The following is a 23,180-nucleotide window of genomic DNA, read 5'->3' as shown; positions in this document are numbered from 1 at the left end:
GTGCGAAACGGCTCTGTAAATCTGCTTCCTGCAGTCTCCTACGCACTGTCCGGTGGGAAATGGACAGATTGAGTGATTCACGAAGATTCCTGACAGTTGTCCTCAGATCTTTCTTGACCATTCGTATGATATTTGCATCATCACGTCAATTTGTGCTTTGCTTTCTACCTCTTCCAGACCGATCAGCAACTGTTCCGGTGTTCAAAAATTTCTCACAAAGTTTTTGGATACCGCTTTTGTTGACTTCATATTTCTGAGCGATCTTCCGCTGCGAAACACCGCGTTTACAATCTTTGATAATCAGGTTTCGAATCTGATAAGAAATTTGTCATATTCACTATCTTTCTATGTACTGCTGCGCTTTGTTTGACATATATACAAGGAACTGTTAGGCACAGGTCGCCGTGTTGTTTACATTTTACGCGTGTTACATCGCATTTACACATCGCGATTAAATGAAGACGCTACAAATTCTAAGGCGGCCTTTTTTTTCTCATATATGAAAATGCTTGTTTTGTTAAAATAAAGTTATAAGTTCTTGTTATTGTAAATACTCTTTTAATTTTTGTAACAAACCTTTGGTGTAACAGTAACCCTTTCAAAAAAGTCCTATAATAGGATCCTTTTTTATTAAAAACATTAGTTTTGAGATATTCTGTATACGATGTAGAATGGTCACTTTATTATGCCGGTCACTGTATATTATCCAAACAAGATTATCTTTTTAAAAATCTGATAAAAAAAGCCGCCGAGTGTATGATTTTTCTTTAAGGAAAAAAATTACAAATCTTAGATAGTACTTTTGATCAAATTTAACAAAGTTGTATATACCTTTATGGTTGGAAAAAATCACATTTATTTATATATTAAATAAATCCAAGATAATACTTTTCATTAAATGTGATTTTTTCCAACCATAAAGGTATATATCATGATAGGAAAAAGTCACATTTATTTATGTAATTCTTTTACCACCTCCTTTATTTCAGCCTTTATATTTCTTAAGCTCTCTACTATCTCCTCTTTTCAATCTCTCAACTTTCTAACTCACCTCCTCTCCTGCAGGTGATCTCGCTGCCCTCCTACTTCCCGTACTTTCCTCTATTCTTGTCCTTCCTTCTAATTTCTTTCTTGTTATACAATCTTCTAATGAAGTACAGATATCACTTCTCCCTCTCTCCATGTTCTTTACTTTGACCGTCATCTCTTTTAAACTCGCCTTGTCTATCCCTGTTTCCCAGCTAAACCTCCAGGCGGTACTCCTGCTCCCTATTCTATCGATCGCCCGTCTCAAACAGGGAATACAATCTACCGTGCTTTTTTCGTGACCATCGTTTGTGGCTCCACCGTTGCATGACACTCAACCGAACTGAACTAAAAAGCAATGTGGTTGCTTTTGCCCCTTTTATCTCATTCCCCTTCCCAATTCTTGCTCCGCACGTGCACACACGTACATATCTAAATTAATAATATGTAATGAATTTCTGAACTTATTAATTCTACATTTTTTATAAAAGCATTACATGTTTGGTATTAAAAATAAAATGTGTAATAAAGAATTTGCGTATTAGACATTTGCTAATGTAAAATATTTTATATACGATTACATATATGCATATACTTTTTTCGGGAGAGTGGAAGAGAGATAGTCGTTTTCTCGTAGCTACGTATCACAATCGCTTTAACTAGGAACTCTTGGTCTAATACGCGGAAAATCCAACCTTAATCGCCGTTAATACATCAGATGAAAGATGGGACTAGGTGAAGCATATACTACAATTTGTCACGATTAAGCAATTCAAATACCGAATCAAAAACTTTAATCTTTGACTGATAATACTGCATAAATATTTAACATTAAGATAGACATACGTTCTTGCTTTTCTTTCAGAAATTGTTTTTAAAAATAAATTAAAATTAAAAAGAATCTAGTAGGAAAGTTATTACAATATATACACCCATCATTATTTCATAATCTCTTCACTCTTCCGATACAAACGAAGTAAACAGGTAATTTTCATGATAAAAGATTCGATATCTCTTTTTTTACCAGTCGAACGAAAGGAATTTCATAGAGTAACATAGAAAAGTATTGGAATTTACTAGCGTAAAATCGCGTGTTTATTCGACGAGTACGCCGCGTCTCGTAAAAATATTTGTACACACAATTCAACGTACGCGCTATATAGTTCCTTTATAGGAGGAACACAAATGAAATAAATCTTTTGTACAATTTAACATGATTTCATATAAATAGTGAATTGAGGTGCTATAACATCAGCCATCATCATGGTGATCTCACGACGCGGCTTCAGTCTCCGTAATCATACCTGTGTAATTATATCGTGATCTCCATGTCGACCGATATATCCTCCTTTCCCGGAAGTACCAGATGTGATATTGAATTGATCTCGACGATCCGCGCGATTAAATTATCAGTTCTCGAATGATTCACCAATCTACCGAATTTTTCAGTCTCTGCCATTACATCAACACTGTGAAAATATCCCAGATAGCACAAAATATTTATAAGAAGGAAAAATATTTATGATAAATATTTTGTACATATTTTTATGTCCGAGTTTGCCAGGCATAAAAAAAATTATGATAAATATTTATGAAAATATTAAAAATAAATATTTATACTATTATTATCAAAGAATATAAAAAACATTTCGAGTTTGTATACTATAAATATTTTTCAGTACATTTTAAAAATATATTCTATATATTGTTGATAATAATTTTTGTATTATTTCTAAATGGTTTATGAAATATAATTATATAATCTTTAAAAAACATTTTTTGAAAATAAATTTGTAAAATATTTATGAATATTTATGATAAATTTTCTGTGCTATCTGGGATGTCATCAGCACATTTATATATACCATAGATTTTATTTTATCTATCTCAATCAAAATATAAGCTTTTGCGTAAAGAATGATTGTTTCATCACGATAATAATTTTTTTACCAATATTGCTAATTAAACTGACGCTGAAAGTAATACATATAGCACTCAGTATTTTGATCTTTTGCGTATACTTCCTCGCGCTCCTTTGCCTCTACCTGGTTGATCAATTCGCCAATACATCCTACCACGAACTCAAGTCGTTATGACACCGCGACTTTTACCCGGAAAGTTTTTGACTTGCAGAAAGAGATTATCATAATTTGTTTTGATTGCTTGAAATGTAAACTAACGTTCTTTGCTAAATCTCAATTATGTATTTTGGATGGACATGGATTCTTACCTCCAAGCCGTCCTCTGCCTGGCAGAGCACCTTATTCTTTAAATTACGAAAATACTCGCGCGTCGCGACGCTCGCGAACGATATCCACGGGGACTATATTTTCCACGAGGCGCTACGCGGCTTGCACGGGCGAAGGTTTTGTGGCGCACGCGGTCGCTACTTCCCGAGGAAACCACGAACGAAATTCGCTCTTCTCCTCGGCCACGAAGTCCGACGCTATCCCGCTCCTCTCGCTTGAGTCCGACAATCTACCAAAAACGCGGGACCGCCCTGCGGCTTACGCAACACTAACACCAACGCGTGTCGGACGCAGAACGAGAATGGGGTGCCTCGCCGGCCAGTGGCCTTAATACAAAACGCGATCGAGACGAAATAACTGGGCCACCTCACCGATACTTGTCCTGGCTCCCGTCACCAGCTGCGGTCTTCCCGGCACCAAATCCTCGATCTTTCTTTACGCTTAGGTGGGCTCGCTCGCCAAAACCGACAATCAGATTGAGCCACAAGGACGCCACAAGTGTTACGCACGCAAAAGCACGGGGGATCGCGGTCGATTCGCGATCGATTACGCGAACCCCCACTAAGGGCTGCGCGCTAGTCCTCCCGCATCCCGGGGGCAGTCTCGCGTCCTCGACCTCTACGCCGCCTCCAGGGGGCTCGCCGTTCCGTTATCAGCCGGGGCGCCGATTTTCCGTATGGCGGCCCCAGCTTTCCCGGTGTTCGGTGCGCTTGCTCGCGCCCCGCCGCTCGCCTCGCCTCGCCTCCCCGGCGATCTCCCGCTGTCGGCCGTTGCCAGCCGGATTTGCAGAATCCTCCGGGCGCGCCCCTCCTTCCGCACTTGCCGCTGCCTCCCCCTCGAACTCCTGGCTGTTGATGCGGTGAGGCACTCACCGAGTTACCGAAAAGAATATACAAGATTTAGCCTATCTACCCTACATTCGTCGCGATTCCCCCGGGAGATTTCCCGATTCGCTCTCACTTCTCCGTCCGGCGCGAACTCGCAGCCTGTGATGGGGCCACGTTACAATATATAATTAATATTAAAATTATTTTTTTGCATATATCGTGTGACATTTAAAGACGTTTACTTATGAGAATTACATTTATCGTTTTACAATGTCTGTAATCCTTTGTATATTTATTATGTAACATAGGTATTTACCCGGCTGTGGATCCTCTCGACTCCACGTCTCGTATTATGGACCCCAATATTATCGGCACGGAACATTATAATATTGCCCGTGGTGTACAGAAAATCCTCCAAGATTATAAATCGCTACAGGATATTATTGCAATCTTGGGTATGGACGAATTATCAGAGGAAGACAAGTTGACGGTTGCACGTGCGCGTAAAATTCAAAGGTTCTTGTCTCAGCCATTCCAGGTAAGAGAAAATTTCAATGTGTTGTGATACACTGTACAGTAAACATTCAGCAATAGAGATGAAAGAAAATTTAAAGAGTAATTTTAAATAATGAAACAAAATAAAAAATAAATTATTAAGATTTTGTTATTTTAAGTTTTTTATGTTTATTAAAATTATTTTTTAAGAAAAGTTTCTAGAACGTGTAATTGATACATTTTTTAATAGTTTATATATCATTTTACTATGGTCTCTTGATTTTTAAAATATGTATTTTTATTCTTTATTTCTTATAAAAAGAGACCTTCTATTATGTCATATTGCGTTATACGATTGCGACGGTTACTGACTGCCTGACTTCTCTGCAATTATAGTTTATAAGTATTGATGCTGGTGAAAGCCAATCTTTGGCAGATCATATAAATTTATATTTAATATGTATCAAACATATGTTCTTCAATAGTTTTTTTATTTTAAAGTCATGTTCGACCGAATGTTTAGTTTCGGCTAAAAAATGATTAAACCTTTGGCTGTCGCCGAAATTGAAATTTATATCCATCGCATTTTAACTTACTAGAATTTGTTTATACGGTCTGGTCATGTACAATTGTAGACAGAGATATTGTAACATGTTAAATATTTAAATAGGTTTTTAAATAAAGAATCCCGCAGTCTTTGTGGGGAAAATAGGTTTCATAGGAATTGGTTCAAACTTTGGCAAAAAATAGCCGAACGCATGCTGATTAAAAGTTGTAATTGCCAAGTCAATCGTATGAGCCGTTTTCGACACACCGGCGCTTGAAATTGAAAGTAAATGTGTCATATAATACATACGTGTGCGTGCGTGTGTGTGTGTGTAACGGCGAAAATAATTACATCTTTTTTGGTTGCTTAATTGAGAATCAGTCTTGCTATCATAATCTCTCTTTTCAAGTATATTGCGTATGTATATCGTTAGAAACAAACCTAGTCTTGTACTCTTCGGAGTTCTCCAACGTGACTAGGTTTTGTCGAAAATGACATGACGCGAACGTTGATGCGTTAGGATTTTTATAGTGATTTTTCACCAGTAACCCTCATGTAACAGCCGTGGTGTAGTATCTTGGATACGTCAGATATCAAAATGATATCAAATCTACCAACAATGCTTTTAAATACCATATTAGACGCACAAAATTAAGACAGAATAATAAAGGTAATTAATTTATAAAAGAGGAATCAAATAAATCCAGTTATTAGTAAGAGTGGTTGGTTGGGAGGTAAAGAGGAAAGTGGTGGTGATGCATAGGACTACTAACAAAGGATCACTATAAAAATCTGTTACACATACACACACACACACACACACACACACACACAGAGCAGCAGCAGAGAGGGTTTGGAGTCTTAAAATACTGCGGAAGTGACGAACCGTGGGGTCCTTATCTCTGCTGTGACGCGCGCGCGCGCGCACACACACACACACACACACACACACACACACACACACGCGCGCGCGCGCGCGCGCGCGCGCGCGCGCGTATATATCATGCGAAATATATGACACGTTTACCTTTATTTTCAAGCGCCGGTGCATCGAAAACGGCTCATATGATTGACTTGGCAATTACAACTTTTAATCAGCATGCCTTCAGCTATCTTTTGTCAAAATTTAAGTCAATTCCTATGAAATCCATTTTTCCCCCAAAATATGCGGAGTCCTTTTAAAATAAAGATATTTATTTAGACATGTATTTTGAGATATATATTAATGACAAAGAAAAGTGCTCACGAAGCAAGATGTCTATCATTAAAACAATGTATCAAGAGGCACCATCGTGCCTCTTTTACGTGAGACGCCGTTTGCGAGATTCCGTAGTTATCGGATTCTCAATAACGCCTGAATTGATTTAGACCAGACACAAAAAGTGGCACAAGGGCCAAAGTAAAAAAAAATACTCAAATAACCATTTTGTTATCTTTTTTTGCCGTATAATTGTATATGATCTAAAGTTAATATTAATGAATATAAGAAAAAATCGCCTATAAAGTACTACCTTCATACTACCTTCATTACTGATTTTTTTTTTTTTTTTTTTTTTTTGAAAATAAACATTTTTCACAATCATACCACCTTTAGATAACTAAATACAATAATTTGGAATTTATGTTATATCACTTCAGCACACATTTACCACACTTACGTAATGTATTATTTTGATTATTGTGCATTTTTTTATCCTGTTAATTATTTTACTCAAACAGGCAAATGCATTGTTTCAAAAATTCAACAGTACTTTTCTAGACAGCTAAGATGTATCGTTGTAAAGTTTCACTAACATCTGTTCACTACTTCTACGTTTAATATGGCGATAAAAACTGAAAAATCATGAAAATTCATCGATTCCCATAAGAGTCCAGTAAATAAAATATTCGATATCTAAATAACTAGCTAGTACAGCTTTCTGAAATTTTGACAATCAATTTATATCACTAATTTGAATTTCTCTACAAAGTTTCATAAAAATCTGTTTATTTAGCAGCGGAACTCTCTTAAAGTTTTTCATTATTTGAATTAATGTTTTTCAAAAGACGCTTTATCATAGTCTATCAAATTATAAGATTTGCAAATAAAAACATTTTTGATTTTTCATTCAATGGAATTTTTTTACTTGAAAAAATTTCTTGTATCATACATGTAAAATTGAGAATCAAAACAAAACATTGTTTAATAACTGCTAAATTCAGCATTTTATTTCATCATGTAATATGTATTTTATTAAAAAATTTTTTGTAATTATTCTAGGTCGCAGAGGTGTTCACCGGTCACGCCGGTAAACTAGTACCATTACAAGAAACCATCAAGGGATTCCAAAAGATTTTGGCCGGAGAATTGGATCACTTACCAGAAGTAGCGTTCTACATGGTTGGTCCGATTGAAGAAGTAGTAGCAAAAGCAGAATCGTTGGCCAAACAATAAACTAACTTAGTCATTTCATAAAAGCATTATTAAAATTGTATGCAATCATCATTCGTTTGCGAAAGCAACCTTTTAGTGAAATATATACATTTTCTTATAATTATTTTTATTATATCACAGTTTTTTAAATGAAATCTAAATAAACAGATACTAAAAGTATTTGAATAAAACAAATATAAAAGGAAAAAAACAAAAATATGACTTCCCTACTACAATATACATATAACATGAATTTATATTAAAGTTTATCGTACAAACTTGAAAGGTTGCTTTATATTTTACCTTTTTTCGTTACAAAAGCGATCATTAAAATTTATAAGAAAATCACGTGTTCAATCAGAATATATTGATATATGCTACTTCTGAATTTTTTTTCATAGATCTAATTGATGTGATCGTGTTATTGCTAATTAACATACACCGCAGAATCATGATGTACATGTTAGTAAATATTAATAAAAATTTTATAAAAACAATGTTTTTATTGTATTATTCATAACATACACTACATATTTTGTTATAATCATTTTCAATTAAATATTTCTAAAAAAATTACTAATACACATAGTATAACTAAAAATCTTAATACTAAAATACAAACTATAATAAAAAATTTGATGTTTTTATTTTATAAAAATATTTAATTAGTTTTTCTTTAAAATCATTTATTGTTCCAACTTGTATCTTTTTTACATTTGTAATATTTTTATCTATTTTAGTTTTTAATCTTTTTCTATATTTTAATGCATAAATTTTCAATTTAATCGGATTTTATCACGAAATACACAACGCATAGTTGAATATTTATAAAACTTTTTATATATGTGAAATTCAAAAGCAAAGAATCTCATTTGTGTTAAACAACAAATATTTATTATATACACAACCAATTATATATCTTGTTTTTTTAATCTTTTAATTAAACTTGTGTAAAAAACTAATATGATGTATCTAACTAAAAATCTAATACTATAAATATAAATTATGAAAAATTACATATCCTTTTTGATAGAGTTTGAATGGAAAGTATAGTTATTTTTCCTTGTCGAAGTCAATCATTGATTGTTCCAATCTTTGTTAACATCTGCAAGACATTTTTATCAATTTTATAATTTCAATTTTTAATAATCATAAAATACACAATACGTGTAATAAAAAATTGATAAAATTTTTTACACAGACTGTTCGGCAATAGGAGAAAATTTAAGGAGTAATTTTAAATAAGATAAAAATCAAGAATAACAAAATTAAAATTAAGATTTGATTTTTTTAATTAATAAATATTTAATTTTTATATAAAAATACTTTAAAGCATGTAAATATTTAGACATTGTAATTTAAAAAAAACTTATATTTTCTTCTTTGTAATTCTAAATATTGAAATATTTATAAGCTAAAATGATAAATATTGAATCATTTAAATGAAAAAATAAAATCTTAATTGCAAGTTTCTTACTCTTGATTTTTATCTTTTATAATTTATTAATTTCAAATTGCTTCTTAAAATTTTCTCTTATTATTAAATATCGCGTTTATATAAAGTAAAAAATAGCAAAAAACTTATTTCGTATATCTGTTGAAATTAAAATCGGATTTGTTTTAGATACCTATTAAATACAAATTTTTTTTCACTTAACTTTCTATTGTTTCATGTTTAATGGTATGATACCTTTGACTAAGTATGGACTGCTAGCAGCCTATTTTTCCTATTAGAGCAAGTGAGAGGTTCCGTATCCAACATGACAACGATCTGCAGCGCTACCAAATACTAAAAATCCGGGAGTTTTAAATGCCATGAGGTTATGTTCAAATGTGTGCGCAGTATAGAGATTTATCACATGTAAGTGTGTGTCGTCTACGAGCATAACGTCACAGTATAGGTATATATATGTGCACACTTATACTGTGATAGCGTCGTACATTAGTTCGCCGTTTTCTCGTTTGGTTTCTTGTAGCGCTGCAGATGTTGACTACGGCACAGTATAAGCAGAGAGAAGGACTCGCTCGCCTGACGCCGATCGGAGAGGTTGTGCGTGTCCGGATATAATTATTGTACTTGGATCCTGGAAGTTATATATCATAGTTAAATATCATCGTTCATTTGATTTAAAGGATCGGCGTCAAACCTATTAGTATATGGTTTATATTCATAGTTCAAGATTGGTATAAGTTCCTATCACTGATTTATGCTGTTTGCCTACGTCGTGAAACTTGTGAACTACTACGCTTCTACCATATTGGGAATCGGCATCCATCATTGTCTGGGAATATAAGAAGTAGCTCATTCTTCGGCCATTTTTTGATTCTTCCACGTGGAGCAACCTTTGATGAAATTGAGATTTCTTTGACAAGGATTTTATGCCAATACATAATGGAAGTAAAATTGAAGGCATAAATAAATGACGATAAGAGTTGCATCGAGGGGTAAGTTCGTAATAAAAGCTCGACTTGCTTTTCTTTTGTACTTTACTTGGCTTATTAGATTGTTAATGCATTTGATTAATTGATCTTGGCATTGTTTATTTTGGCGTTTTATAATCTTGTTGCTTTGGATTCATTAAGATATTGCACTTGCTTGTTCATTTCAGTATATTTTTGAGATGTAATTGCTTATTGTATTTGAATTTCATTTGCATTAATTACTTGGCTTGGATTTTAGAGTCACTCTAATGTTATTAAATACGAAGATATTTATCATAATTGCAATTGTGCGGATTAATATCTCAGTTGTACATTTTTCTCTCTTGGGAGATACGTTTATTTAGTTAATAAAGTGATAAGTCATTACTACGGGGATGATTCTTGTGTAATTAATCTAGTCGGTCTGGAATTTCAATTGACTATTGATTCAGATTGGGTGAACAAATTTATCCAATTTAATTATTCTTCTTTCGATATATCTTATTTAATTTTCACCTGATATATGGCTCTTACTGACATTCCATTGTTATAAACACGGTTGTCCTTGAAGTGTTTTTACTTAACTTCTGTTTTTGGAAGCTTCTATTATGACAGGGCTCAACACTCTTTCTATATAATATCGGATGATATATTGTTTGTAGTGCTGTGAGATGTCTTATTATTTTATTTATACATGTTTATATTTTCAATTCTGATATCCTGTGTGTTTGGATTCCGAGTTGATTGATTTAATTGTCTAGATTTAAGTTCTCTCTTTATTAAATAATATTTCTGGGTATGATTAATATATCATTGTGATTTCATTGTTCTGAATCATTTATTGAATAATGAATTTACAAGTATTCTTGTTTTGAAACGAGTCAAATACTATGCACAATTTTAATTTGGGTTGCGATAATTGACTATTTGTATACATTTAATCCTTATAATTAATTTACGGTCTATGAACTAAATAATATTATAGTATATAATGTTTAGTATATTGCTTCCTGCGTTTCAGATTTAATTTATGTGATTTTCACATTTGAAGGAATTTGTTTTCTTGACGTCCCTTGTTTGGTTGCCATTCGAATACTGAATATTTACACCTCTTTGGTGTTTTCAGATTGGGGATGTTAACCTTGTGATTTTGTCACTTTAGAATTTAAAACCATTTATTAAATAAAGCTAAACTTTGATTTGGGTTTGATTCTGTTATAATTTGGATTGAATTCAAAATGCCTAATAAAAATAAGAAGAAGGATAAAATTCAAAAAACGGACAAAAGTGTAAAATCTGATAATTTACTAAGTGTACCAAAGAGACCGCATTCTGAAGTTTCTCCGGACAGTAGTCCTTCCTCTGCAGGAGAGTTGTCTGTTGAATCTTATGAGTCCACAATTAATGAATCTAATCCGATCCAGATACATTCGCAGAGTGTTTCGACTGCTCAATTATTGGAGACGACAGGTTTAGGTGACATCACTCCTCAGCCCCACCCAATATCACCCAATTCGGGGTTAGTTTCATCAGACCTGGCGCAATCTGCAGAGATGCCCCAGGTTCATCAGTCTATCGGCCTGGAGGATAGTATTCCTCCTCCCTCCCAGACTGCTCTGGTTGACCCTCCTCTGGGACATACGAAGCATCTAGTGCGCTCTCAGTTCATCAACTCGCAGAGAGGGAACAAATATTCTTCAAGTAGTCTTCCTCCTTTTGTAGTTCACATGGAGGGTGATCCAGATAACTGTGAGTCTAATCTGGGAAATTTGCACCCTATGAGCCTGGGTAAAATGTTATGTTCTAAATTTAATCATATAAAGGAAATTAAGAGACTTGGGAGAAATATCATTAAGATAATTTTCAATTCGTATACCGAGGCTAACAGGTTGGTGGATGTTTCCCCTGGCTTTTTAAAGAATACAATTGCCTACATTCCTAACTTTTATATATATAGAGTGGGTGTTGTCAGGAATGTTAACGTTGAATTATCAGAGCAAGATATTTTAGACGGAATTACATGGCAGGGCGAGCCTGTTAGGATTCACAAGTTAGAAAGACTTAAAACAAGAAATCCATTGGATCATGAGTCTCTTATTGATACTCATTCAATTAAGGTTTGGTTCGAGGATAATTTATTACCGGAATATATTTATATCTGGAGAGTTAAATGCTCAGTTACTCCGTTTATTAATAGAGTTAGGAAATGTCGTAATTGCTCCAGGTGGGGTCACTCTGCTTATTCTTGCAGGGGGAGCCCCTCCTGTAGCAGATGTGATGAAGCCCATAAATCCGAAACTTGTTATAGCATTTCGGTTAGGTGTGCTAATTGCAAGGGGAATCACCATTCATTTGATATTAAATGTCCGATATTTGAGAGATTTAAGATAATTAATATTATCATGGCTTATTGCAATACTGACAAAAGAAACGCAATTAAATTAATGAAAATTAAAAATATAACGACTCCTATAATGGCACAAAACGTATTTAGAGCTTCTGCATTTAAGGGTTGGTCTCTTACTGGTTCTAATCGACCTGATGTAAAAGAAAAAAGAAATTTTGAATCACAAATACAAATTGTAAATTTGGATAAAAAACATACAAATGTTAATGATCCTATCAACATTATCGATGTATCCTCCAGTAAAGCGAAACACAAATCTAAGCGTATACGTATGAATAGTGAACCAATCACTGGTTCTGCTGGGCCGGATAAATTAAAGTCTCAATCTAATGATTTACCTCTTTTGAGTAAAAATTCTTTAGTTAGCATTAATACTGATATTCCGGATAAGTCACATAACTTTGCTTCATATAATCCATATTCACATCGATCGGCTTTGACTTCAAATTTCGAGGGATCCATGTCCAGTTTGGAGGAGGGATCTTCTTTCTTGAATAAATTAAACACTATTAACTCACAAGAAATATCTCAAGATACTAGAAGCCAACCCTTAATGGGAATTATACTGAATGATATTTATATGTTATTGAAAGAAAATAAAAGCTCTGCTGATATAAAAGATGATATTCTCAATTACATATATAACATAAAATTTTAAGTAGTTCTTTACTATAAGTTACATTTTAGCAATATTTACTCCGGTATATTTATTTTTATCTCTTATTTTTTTTTGTTTTTAGTATTCTTATTATTAGTTATATTGCTCCTAGTTTCGATCAAGTCCTTCTTTCAATAGATTATGGGAATAAGGGTTTTACAATGGAATTGCCGTGGCTCGCATGGAAAATTTGCAGAAATTTCTAACTTGATCCTGAATTACGATATTGTTTGCCTACAAGAGACTTGGCTGAAGGCTGGAGATTATTTCAATTTTAATCATTTTGCCACTTTTAGGGGTGATCGATTGAATAGTATATCTGGTGGAGGTGTAGCCATCATTTGCAAAAGATCATTGGATCCAATTTTTATTTCTTTATCCATTCCGCAAAATCTCAACATTGATATAGTTATGATTAAGATTAAATTAAGGGATTCTTTTCTGTTCTTCACATCTATTTATAATCCGCCCAGTAATAATACTAATAAAGCCAAGTGGAAAATTTTGTTAAACTATCTATCTCGTATATGCTCTCGGTACCCTCTTTTGATCTGTGGGGATCTTAACGCTCAGCATGCTAGTTGGGGCTCATCATTGACCAATATATGTGGAAATGCTCTCAATGAAATTATTGGCTCATCTGATTTTGTCTATCTAAATGACGGCTTATCTACAAGAGTATCAGCTAATCCTGCTCATCGTAGTGTTCCAGACTTGTCCTTGGTCTCTTCTTGTATTAGTTCGTATTGCTCTTGGACTTTGTTGGAGGATTCAATCGGAAGTGATCACATACCTATTGTAATAAACATTAATTTTGGTTATAATGCTCAGAATATTGTATATCATCGACCCAAATTATTATATAAACATTTTGATAAACCTCTATTCTCAAAACTTTGTGATGAATATTTTAGCAATTTTATTGAGTTACCAGATTTGATGGGTAATGAAATTTATGATTTATGGTACTTAGGTGTTATGGATTGTGCCTATAGGGCTGGTATTAGGTCTTCGGATAAGGAGGGCAAAATTAAGTTCTTTGACAATAAGTCTTGTGGGTGGAAGTTTTGTAGACCTGCTCCTTTCAAGGGTGTCTCTAGTAAGCCATGGTGGGACTCTGAATGTTCTATGGTGATAGCGGATAGACTTAGGGCATTTAAGGCTTTAAAAAGTTCTCCTAACAGATCAAACTTATTCGCATATCGTGAAGCATCTAAATTGGCAAGAAAATTAATTTCAAAGAAAAAATCACAAAATTTCAAAAATTTTGTTGAGGAAATTGGCCATAATCCCAGTTCAAACAAATTTTGGAGTACTATTAACAAGTTTAAGAACAGTGCTTTTTTTCATTCAAAGGATCATTTTAATATTTCTAGGCTTGAAAAAATCGAAACAACTATTAATAAGTTGGCTCCACATTGGTGTGATGCTCCCTATGCAGATATACAACAATGTAAATCAATCTCTTTGTTTGATGAACCTTTTCAGCTTTATGAATTGTACGATGCGATTAAGTCTTCTAGGGGCGGATCTGCTGCTGGTCCGGACCTGCTGGATAACCGTCTCCTTAAGGAATTACCTTCTTCTGCTTTGGGGATTTTACTGTTGGCTTTCAATTCTTTAATTGTGGATGGATCGTTTCCTTTCGGGTGGAAGAGTTACGATGTCGCGCTGATCCCGAAACCTGCCAATAAGGGTTACAGGCCGATCTCTTTGGCTTCGTCCACACTGAAGATTTTTGAAAAACTCCTTAATAAGAGGTTTGATAGATTTATCGAGTTGGAGATTATACTTCCTCCATCCCAGTGTGGCTTCCGTCGAGGGCGCTCCGGAGATGATTGCTTGTCTGTTCTGAATATTGATATATATAAATCATTTATGAAGGGAGAAATGATTGGAGCCTTGTTTCTTGATATCGAGGGAGCATACGACAATATTATTCCTCAGATGTTATTTAACAACCTTAATAAACTTAGAATGCCAAGGGGATACAAAGCCTTCTTTTTGAACTTCCTTAAGCCCAGATCTGTTAGTTTTTTTGAGTCGGGTCAGTTTGTTTCTCGTCGTCTGATTTGTAAGGGTCTTCCGCAGGGATCAGTTCTTAGTCCCATTCTATTTAACATTTATATCAGTGACTGTCTTAATCATATTTCTCACGATTGTTCATCACTTCAATACGCAGATGACGTGGTTATCTATTCTGCGGATAGATCATGTGAGAGGATAATACATGGCCTCCAGGTATCCTTTGATAGGTTTTCTGAGTGGCTGGAAAGTCTGAATCTTGACATTTCTTTGTCCAAAACTCAGTTTATCATTTTTCACAGGAGAAGATCGACATCTTTCCCAGACTCTGTCCGGTTTAATAATGATTTATTACAGATTAGAAAACAGATTAAATACCTTGGTCTCGTGATGGATTCAGGACTTAGATGGAACTCTCACATAACTTATGTGAAGGATAAGACTGGTAAGTTTATTAATATTCTTAAATGGATAGCAGGTTCTACCTGGGGTATCAGTCCCACCTGGTGTATTAACTTTGTGAATGCCACTGTCAGAGCTCAGATAGAGTGGGGATCATTCTGGTATGTAAATTCTGCGGGTACCTATTTCTCCAGAATTGAGAAGCTCTTGGCACTAGCATACAAGATCGCCTTGGGAATTCCTCGATTCCCTCCGAACAGAGTTGTTTGGAAATTTTCCAACCAAGTGTCGATCCGTAGAAGGATTGCACAATTGTGTGATAAATATGTTTGTAAAACCATTCAATTAAGGAAGACGAGAATTATCAATAAATTGAAACTTTTAACGATTTTTGTACAATCACGAAACATAGCACCGAGAAATATTCCATATATTCTTGGTAGGTTCAATGAGATATACAAATTCTCCAATTTGTTATACCTATGGGATTTGCATCCGGCATATTCATATCCGTTAAATCTAAACCAGATTGAGTTGAATATTGATACATTGTCAGGTAGATTAGCCTTAACAAGCGGGGACCCGAATCGGGCCTTTTTGGGACTGACAAACCTTAAATCAGTTTCCGTGGATGAAATAAGAATATTTACTGATGGCTCTCGTTTTACTCCCTCAGGTGAAGGTTGTAGAGTGGGTTGTGCGATTTGGATCCCTAAGGTTGGGATCACCCTAAAGTTCAAACTAAATGATCTTACCAGTTCTTTCGCTGCGGAGGCGTTTGCAATTGCGAAGGCAATTGATTTTGTAATTCATAGTGGGTTTAATTGCGTAAACATCTGTACAGATTCCTTGAGTTGTCTTAATGCAATTGAGTCGGGGGATTTCCGTCCTTTCCCGTTGTGCAACTTAATAAGGGACGTCAAGGTTAAATTTTTACATGCTATGTCAATGAGTAAATTGATTAGATTCACATGGTGTCCTGCTCACAAGGGTATACAGGGTAATGAATTGGTTGATAACGCGGCTAAGGATGCTGCTCTTTTGGTAAAAAATCCGACTAATAAAATAGATTATAGACAAGCTTTATCTTCCATGAAGGAACTGTATTTGAAAATAGATGAGAATTTTTTAACTAGTATTAATATAGGTACAGGGGAGAAATATATGTCTTTTCTATCAAATATAAATGTTAGTTTCCTAAGAAAGAAAAAATGTAAATTTAAGAGAAGGGACTTAACTGTCCTCAATAGAATTATCACTGGATATGCTTACTCTCAGAGTTTCCTTTTTAAGATTGGTGTTTCTCAATCTCCAGCCTGCGCTTGTGGCTTTGAAGTTCAGAATTTGGATCATATTTTTTTAGCCTGTCCAATGCATGATTTTCCTAGATCGATGTTATTTACAACGCTGTTTGCAGAGGGCCTCTTGGCCCCCTTTTCTTTGATTTACATTATTAATAACATTAATTTAAATATTGCTGGGTCATTAATCAAATTTATTTCAGAGAGTAAATTAACTATTTGAATTGTTAATGTTCAATTACTAAGTCGAGCTTTACAAAAGAACTTACCCATACGCAGGGGAATGTCCCCGATATCAAGTGCAATCACTAAGGAGCTTCAAGATTCATACCAGGATCCAATCATATACATACATAAATAGCAGACACACTATCCCCAGGTGCCTGCTATAGGTCTTTGACCTAACTAACTGTGGTACTGTGACTCTCACTAGAGTCGGATATCCAATTGGGGAATAACAAGAAGAAGAAGCAGAGAGAAGCCTGAGAGCGGCCACCGCGGCCTTTTTCGTGCGACCGAAATGTGGATGTAGCATCAGCGCCAAACGTGGATGTAGAACTACGTACCACATCCACTTTTCGATCCTGTCAATAAAATCGTTCGTTTGGCGTCCGTGCTACCTGGTTGTGTTCCGTGCTATGTGGACGAAATGACGGTAACAGAGTTATTGATTTTTCGTATGTGTGCGAGCGAGAAAATACAAGAGCGAACGAGACATTCAATAAGAACGAGCGAAACAGTAAAAGGAGCGAGCGAGAGATTATTAAGAACGAATGAGATAGTAATAGAAGTGAGCGAGATGAGAATAACAGCATGCTGAAGCCCAAGAATCGGATCGAGCTTCCTTGCACGTTGTTATTCTCATCTCGCTCGCTTCCCTTACTGTCTTGCTCGCTCGCATAATGCAAATATATATATTATGTTTTTGAGACCGACACCTTTTTTACTTAGAAAATTTAGAATATTAACAAATTATTATATTTAATATTTTTATATACATTATTAATATGTCATTTTAAAAAATTAATTAAAATAAATTAAATAATTTGGTAATAATTTTATTATTGTGTGGATTTTTTAAGCTTTAAAAATTTTGTAACAAATTGTTATAAACATATTTATTTTTAGCATAATCATCAAAGAGAGAGAACGACACAAAAAATGTTATACACATATTATAATATTTCTTTCGTTATTTTTTCCGATTAGCATAATTAGTTTGTACAGTCAATTTACAATAATTTGTTTATAAAAATTTGTTGCAAAATTGATTTTTTCAAGGTACTTTTTATATCAATTATAGTTTTTTACACTCTAGTCTTATTTTTAATAGTTATTTTTTGTTAACTTTATTAGTTTAGCTACAGGCTAGAACAAGTTACAATGAATCCTTTTATTTATTTTTCGCACAAAGCCACAACGAAAATGTTATTTACGTTTTCTTCGAAATTTTTTCCATAGAGCGCAGTTTTTTTTAAGTCAATTTAATATGAATATTAATTATGTGTGTATAATTTACATTTTATACAAATTTTATCTGTTGAACAATTCCACTAATGACATCTTTATTTTCTTTTTGGCCCTGTGATCAATTCCAGTTAAATTATTTGAAAACGTGTAAACGACATTTTCATACATAGTGCACGCTTTGTGTATTACACATTTATTGATTACTTCATCGGAATTTGTTTAAAAAGTTACGTGAATAACTGTTGTTTTTTAAACGTTTGTTTCATTTTTATCATACTAAATACTTTGATAGTGAAAAAAATATCTAATTAGTGCGATAAAATTGATAAATTTTCCGACATGTGTGTTTATAAAGATTCTTTAAATGGAAGAATTTCCAATGGAAAGCATTTACTCTAATTTCCACTAAAATTGAATTACAGATATATTTTATATGGTTACGCAATAGTAGTAAGTTTCTACGTATTATTTCTTATAATATTAAAAATATTACATGACTTTTTCTTATAGCATTACTTATACAATTATTTAACTTTAAGGAAGCACATACCTTTCATGAATTTTTTTAGAGCCAAGAGACAAACTGCAAAAATGGAACTTTTTGCACAATAAAGTACGTCTTTTGTAGTTTTCATACAAATGTTACTACAATGATTTTGTTGAAAAATCCCCCCCCCTCCCTTTACCGTCATGTAGACAGTTGTGCATGATTACAATGATTTCTCCTTTAAATGAAATACAAAAACCAAACGGCATCTTGACGAATAGTAAATTTTTTTGTAGTTGTCGTATCCATTTTTTTAATTTAAATTCTTTTTATTTTTTTTTAACAAATAAAAATAAATCTTTTTACCAAAAATCAGCACTCTAATTTTAAAGGACCGTCATTTTGTTTAAAATTCTAATTTTAAAAATAGGATACGGCAATGACAAGTCTTCTTTAAGATGCTGTTTAGTTTTTGTATTTTAGTTGGAGAGAAGGATAAATCATTATAACCACGGAATCATGCACGGCTGTCTACATAACGGTAAAGAGAGGCGATTTTGCAACAAAATTATTATTGTAATAAAATTTGTATGAGAACAACATAAGATACATTTTACTGTGCAAAAAGTCTCATTTTTATAGGTTATCTGTTGGCTCTGAAAACAATTTATAAAAAATGCAATTTAAGAAAGGTATATGTCTCCTTAAACATGCCTATCTTTATTTTTCTTTTCAAATAAATAAAGACAAACACATACTTAAGCCTCACTTAAAATTAAAATAATATCTGTGCAACCAGGTCTTAGTTCGTTATTTAATTTTTGTTACATTAGCAATATGCGTTCCATCGCTCATTAATTAACTAACAAGTGTAAAGGCAGGATCGAAGAGCTATGTGATACAGTCGCAACTGGAAAAGGTTAAAAGAGAAGCAGGGGCTCCTCAGCAAGCTTTTATCGTAACTTTAAAATAATTATATATTTTATTAAGTTTCAAATTTTAATGATAACAATCCAATTCTTTAAAATTAAACATGATACAAGAAATGCTGAGTGTTAATTAAATGCTTATGTTAATATGATATACTTTGTATTAAAAAATAAAAAGTCGATAGAAATAAATCGATAGAAATTATAATATTAAAGAATTATGAGAAAATCGTATAATTAATACGCATAATAAAACTTCAAATGTAATAAACCACAAGATTTATTGTCGATTACAACTAGTATCCCAGGTAGCAAGGTGACGTCTAATTGACGGCATTTTTTGGTCATTTTATGACGAACCAGACGTCATAATGTCGAGATAAAATGACGTCTAAATGTCGTAAAACTGACCTACATTTGTCTCATCTTAACGACGTCATATATTAACGTCAAAAATACGTCATTATTTTCATATTATTGACGTCATTTTCAAGAAGCTAGTATCGTACATTTGACGGTATTTTATTGTTATTTTTATGACAAAACATAGGTTTTTAGATTACATTTAATAAAGACGACATTTTAACGTCATTTTTATGACTATCCCAGGTAGTAAAAGCCATTATTTTGACGTTTTAGAAAATATTTCGGATACATGTCTGTTCGAGTTCTCGATCGCGACGCGATCGTCCCGAAAGGAATACCGGAACTCGCTCACGAGTTGAGCGTGCGCCGTGGATAGCACGGATATTAGTATCCGCTGAAGGAACGAGGAGAGGAGCGAAGTGACTTCAAACTGCGATTTAATCATCAACGATATCAATTATTTATTTTGACTCAATGCGGGACTGCGATCGATGTCTCGTGTCGCGCTAAACAATTGGAAATCTTCTATTCCGTCTCTCTCTAACGCCGCCTGAATCGCGGATCGGAGATCTTGCTGAGGCTCGTCTGAGACTCTCGCGGCAGCGGAAATCTTGTTCGCGACCGAGGCGGAGATCTTGCACGCGAGGCGGTGGACGGTCGCGAGCGCTCCACGATCGTCGACGCATCCAAACAATACAAATACAATTAACGTGCCGTAACCACGGGAATTGTCGTTCGGCGACGGGAACAAAAAGATTTATCGTTGTGTTGGCGCTCGCGGCGGCGCGAAACGATATCTCGAAACAGCGGGCCGGCGTCGAAAGGAGCTCGAATGGCTTATCTGTTATCCCGACGGGATAACGCAGCGAAATTATTCGTCGCGCACTTGCACTTGTCCGAACGGCGCGTGAGCGAGGACGCGAAGCGGGAACCCAATTTCCCGAGCGAGATACGCGACGATAGAAAAGGAGAGCCGACGGCTCTCAAATTTGAGACTATGACAAATCCCGTCGTTACGATAGGGTATTTCGACGGAGATCGACAGACTTAGACTGACGAAACATGCGACGTACCACACCATCCCTTGCTCTCGCTCAGGACATCGCTCACTCGCCACGCTCCAAGCGCTTGCCGATCACGTGAAGTCCAGGATATCGATGCGTGATGGTGCGCAAACCGATCTCACGCCGCGAGCGAGAGTTGTTGAGATCGACGATTTGTTTGAATCTCAAACAGCTTTGAAAATTTTTTACAGTTTACAGTAAAAAAAGAACGTTGCTAAATTGACAAAAAATTAGGAAAAAAATAATAAGTTCCTTTTGACTATTGCAAAAAATTTTCAAAGCGACACATATTGCGTGTAAATAATTGAAACAAATTTATCCTGAAATTACAAGAACTAATTAAAATAAAATTAAAATTAAAATTATTCAGAAAATGTAATTAGAATTAAAATACAAAAAAGAATACAAATAATAAAAAATTCCAAAAATGTTCAAAATTAATATTTAGCTGGTGTGTAAAATCTCAATAAAATAAAAAATGCAAACATTTTCATAATGTTAAAAATTTTTTAAATTTTGATATTTTCAGAAAATTTGTAACATGTGTAAATTTGTAAAGCTTTCAAGAAATATTGAACTTTGTTAATTTTGACATTTTTTTTACATTTTACAATCTTTTAATTTTATATACATATAAAATAATCTAAGTTTAAAGAGATTAATATTTTTCACATTTTTAATAATTAACTTTATAATTTCTTGAAATTATTTCGTTTATCTGTACTTACAATAAGAGAACGATCGGGGCTGTTCCTTACCGATTTTGTTGGCCTTGGATATGTTGTAGAGCATCAAAAAAGAAAAAAACCCGTATTTTTTATCAGCTTATCTCGAGTTTTAGGGGTTGTTTTAACCCCTAGAAAAAAAACAAAAATAAAAATTTGACATTTAAAAAAAATTGAATACATCATTGCAAAGAGTATAAAATACTATAAAACTTTTGTATAAAACATTTTTTCATATACCTAATATTTTAGAAGATATTTGTTAAAAATGAAAAAATACGTTTTTTAGGCGTTAAAATAACCCCTAAACCTCAAGATAAGCCAATAAAAAAATACGGGTTTCTGAACTTTTTTGATGCTCTACAACATATCCAATGCATATCAAAGTCGGTAAGGAATAGCCCCGACCGTTCCCTTGTTAGTTACGTACCTGTAAATAAGTATTATATTTATCTTTTTTTTGTATTTCTTTTTCGTTCTTAACACAAAGTAATATATATTCAATATATAATTTAATTCAATTTAATACATAGTAGAAAAATAATTTGATTTTTAACTCAGCTATTTCCCGTTTCGTCTTAATAAAGATATCATTGAATTAAAATATCGTTCACATTATTCTTATTTTCTAATAAGTCTGTAAGAATATATTACATTAGATGAATCTTCAGGACAAAATAACGCAATGATTAAATTTAACGATCTCTCTCTCTCTCTCTCTCTCTCTCTCTCTCTCTCTCTCTCTCTTTCGCTCGCTTGTTCGAAAAATGTTTATTATTTTTATTATTTTATTATTTAACATTCAAAGCTCATATTGCTCGCACGCGTCAGTGCTGCATGTATGCGAGCGGTATGAGTCTCAGTTAGAACACTCACATGAGGCTTTTATCGCCCGCACGCGTGCGGCACTCACGTGTGCGAGCGATATGAGTCTCAAAGGAAGACGCATCTGTATGGTGCTGTGCAGTCACATTGTGATGATTATTAGGCACGCGTGCAAGCACTGTGCAGACATTTTGTTATCTGGGTATAACGCCTCACACGGCGACAGGGTACACACCGTTTGAGTTAATATACGGTCGACAGGCAGAACTGCCGACACCCCTGATAAAACAGCCTAAATCTACCTACAATTACGACGATTACGCACAAGAATTATGGGAAAGGTTAAGGGCCACTAACCGTGTCGCACGCGAAAATATTAAGGTCGAAAAAGCCAAAGCCAAGACGCAGTATGATAAAAAGACGAAGGAAATAAAATTCAAAATCGGCGAAAAAATATTATATGATGAAACTATGAAGACTAGAATCAGGAGACCGAACTAAGCCTGATTTCGCCTTCAAAAGTAAGGCGACAATCTGTAAGAA

The 23,180-nt window shown here is 34.1% G+C and overlaps 1 protein-coding gene across 1 annotated transcript in view; it reads left to right on the top strand.

Moving 5' to 3' along the window:
• Nucleotides 1–8,054, top strand: part of LOC105832216 (ATP synthase subunit beta, mitochondrial) — a 37,470-nt gene extending 29,416 nt beyond the window's left edge. The window contains exons 6-7 of the mRNA XM_036287803.1: nucleotides 4,411–4,640; nucleotides 7,405–8,054. Coding sequence (XP_036143696.1) covers nucleotides 4,411–4,640; nucleotides 7,405–7,578 — 404 coding nt within the window. The 3' untranslated portion in view covers nucleotides 7,579–8,054. The remainder of the gene's footprint in view (nucleotides 1–4,410; nucleotides 4,641–7,404) is intronic.
• The last annotated feature ends 15,126 nt before the right edge of the window (nucleotides 8,055–23,180 follow it).

The sequence above is a fragment of the Monomorium pharaonis genome, chromosome 5 (genome assembly GCF_013373865.1).
Source record: "Monomorium pharaonis isolate MP-MQ-018 chromosome 5, ASM1337386v2, whole genome shotgun sequence".
Lineage (NCBI taxonomy): Eukaryota > Metazoa > Arthropoda > Insecta > Hymenoptera > Formicidae > Monomorium > Monomorium pharaonis.
The sequence above is the reverse complement of the archived record's forward strand: the minus strand, read 5'-3'. Positions and strand labels throughout refer to the sequence as shown.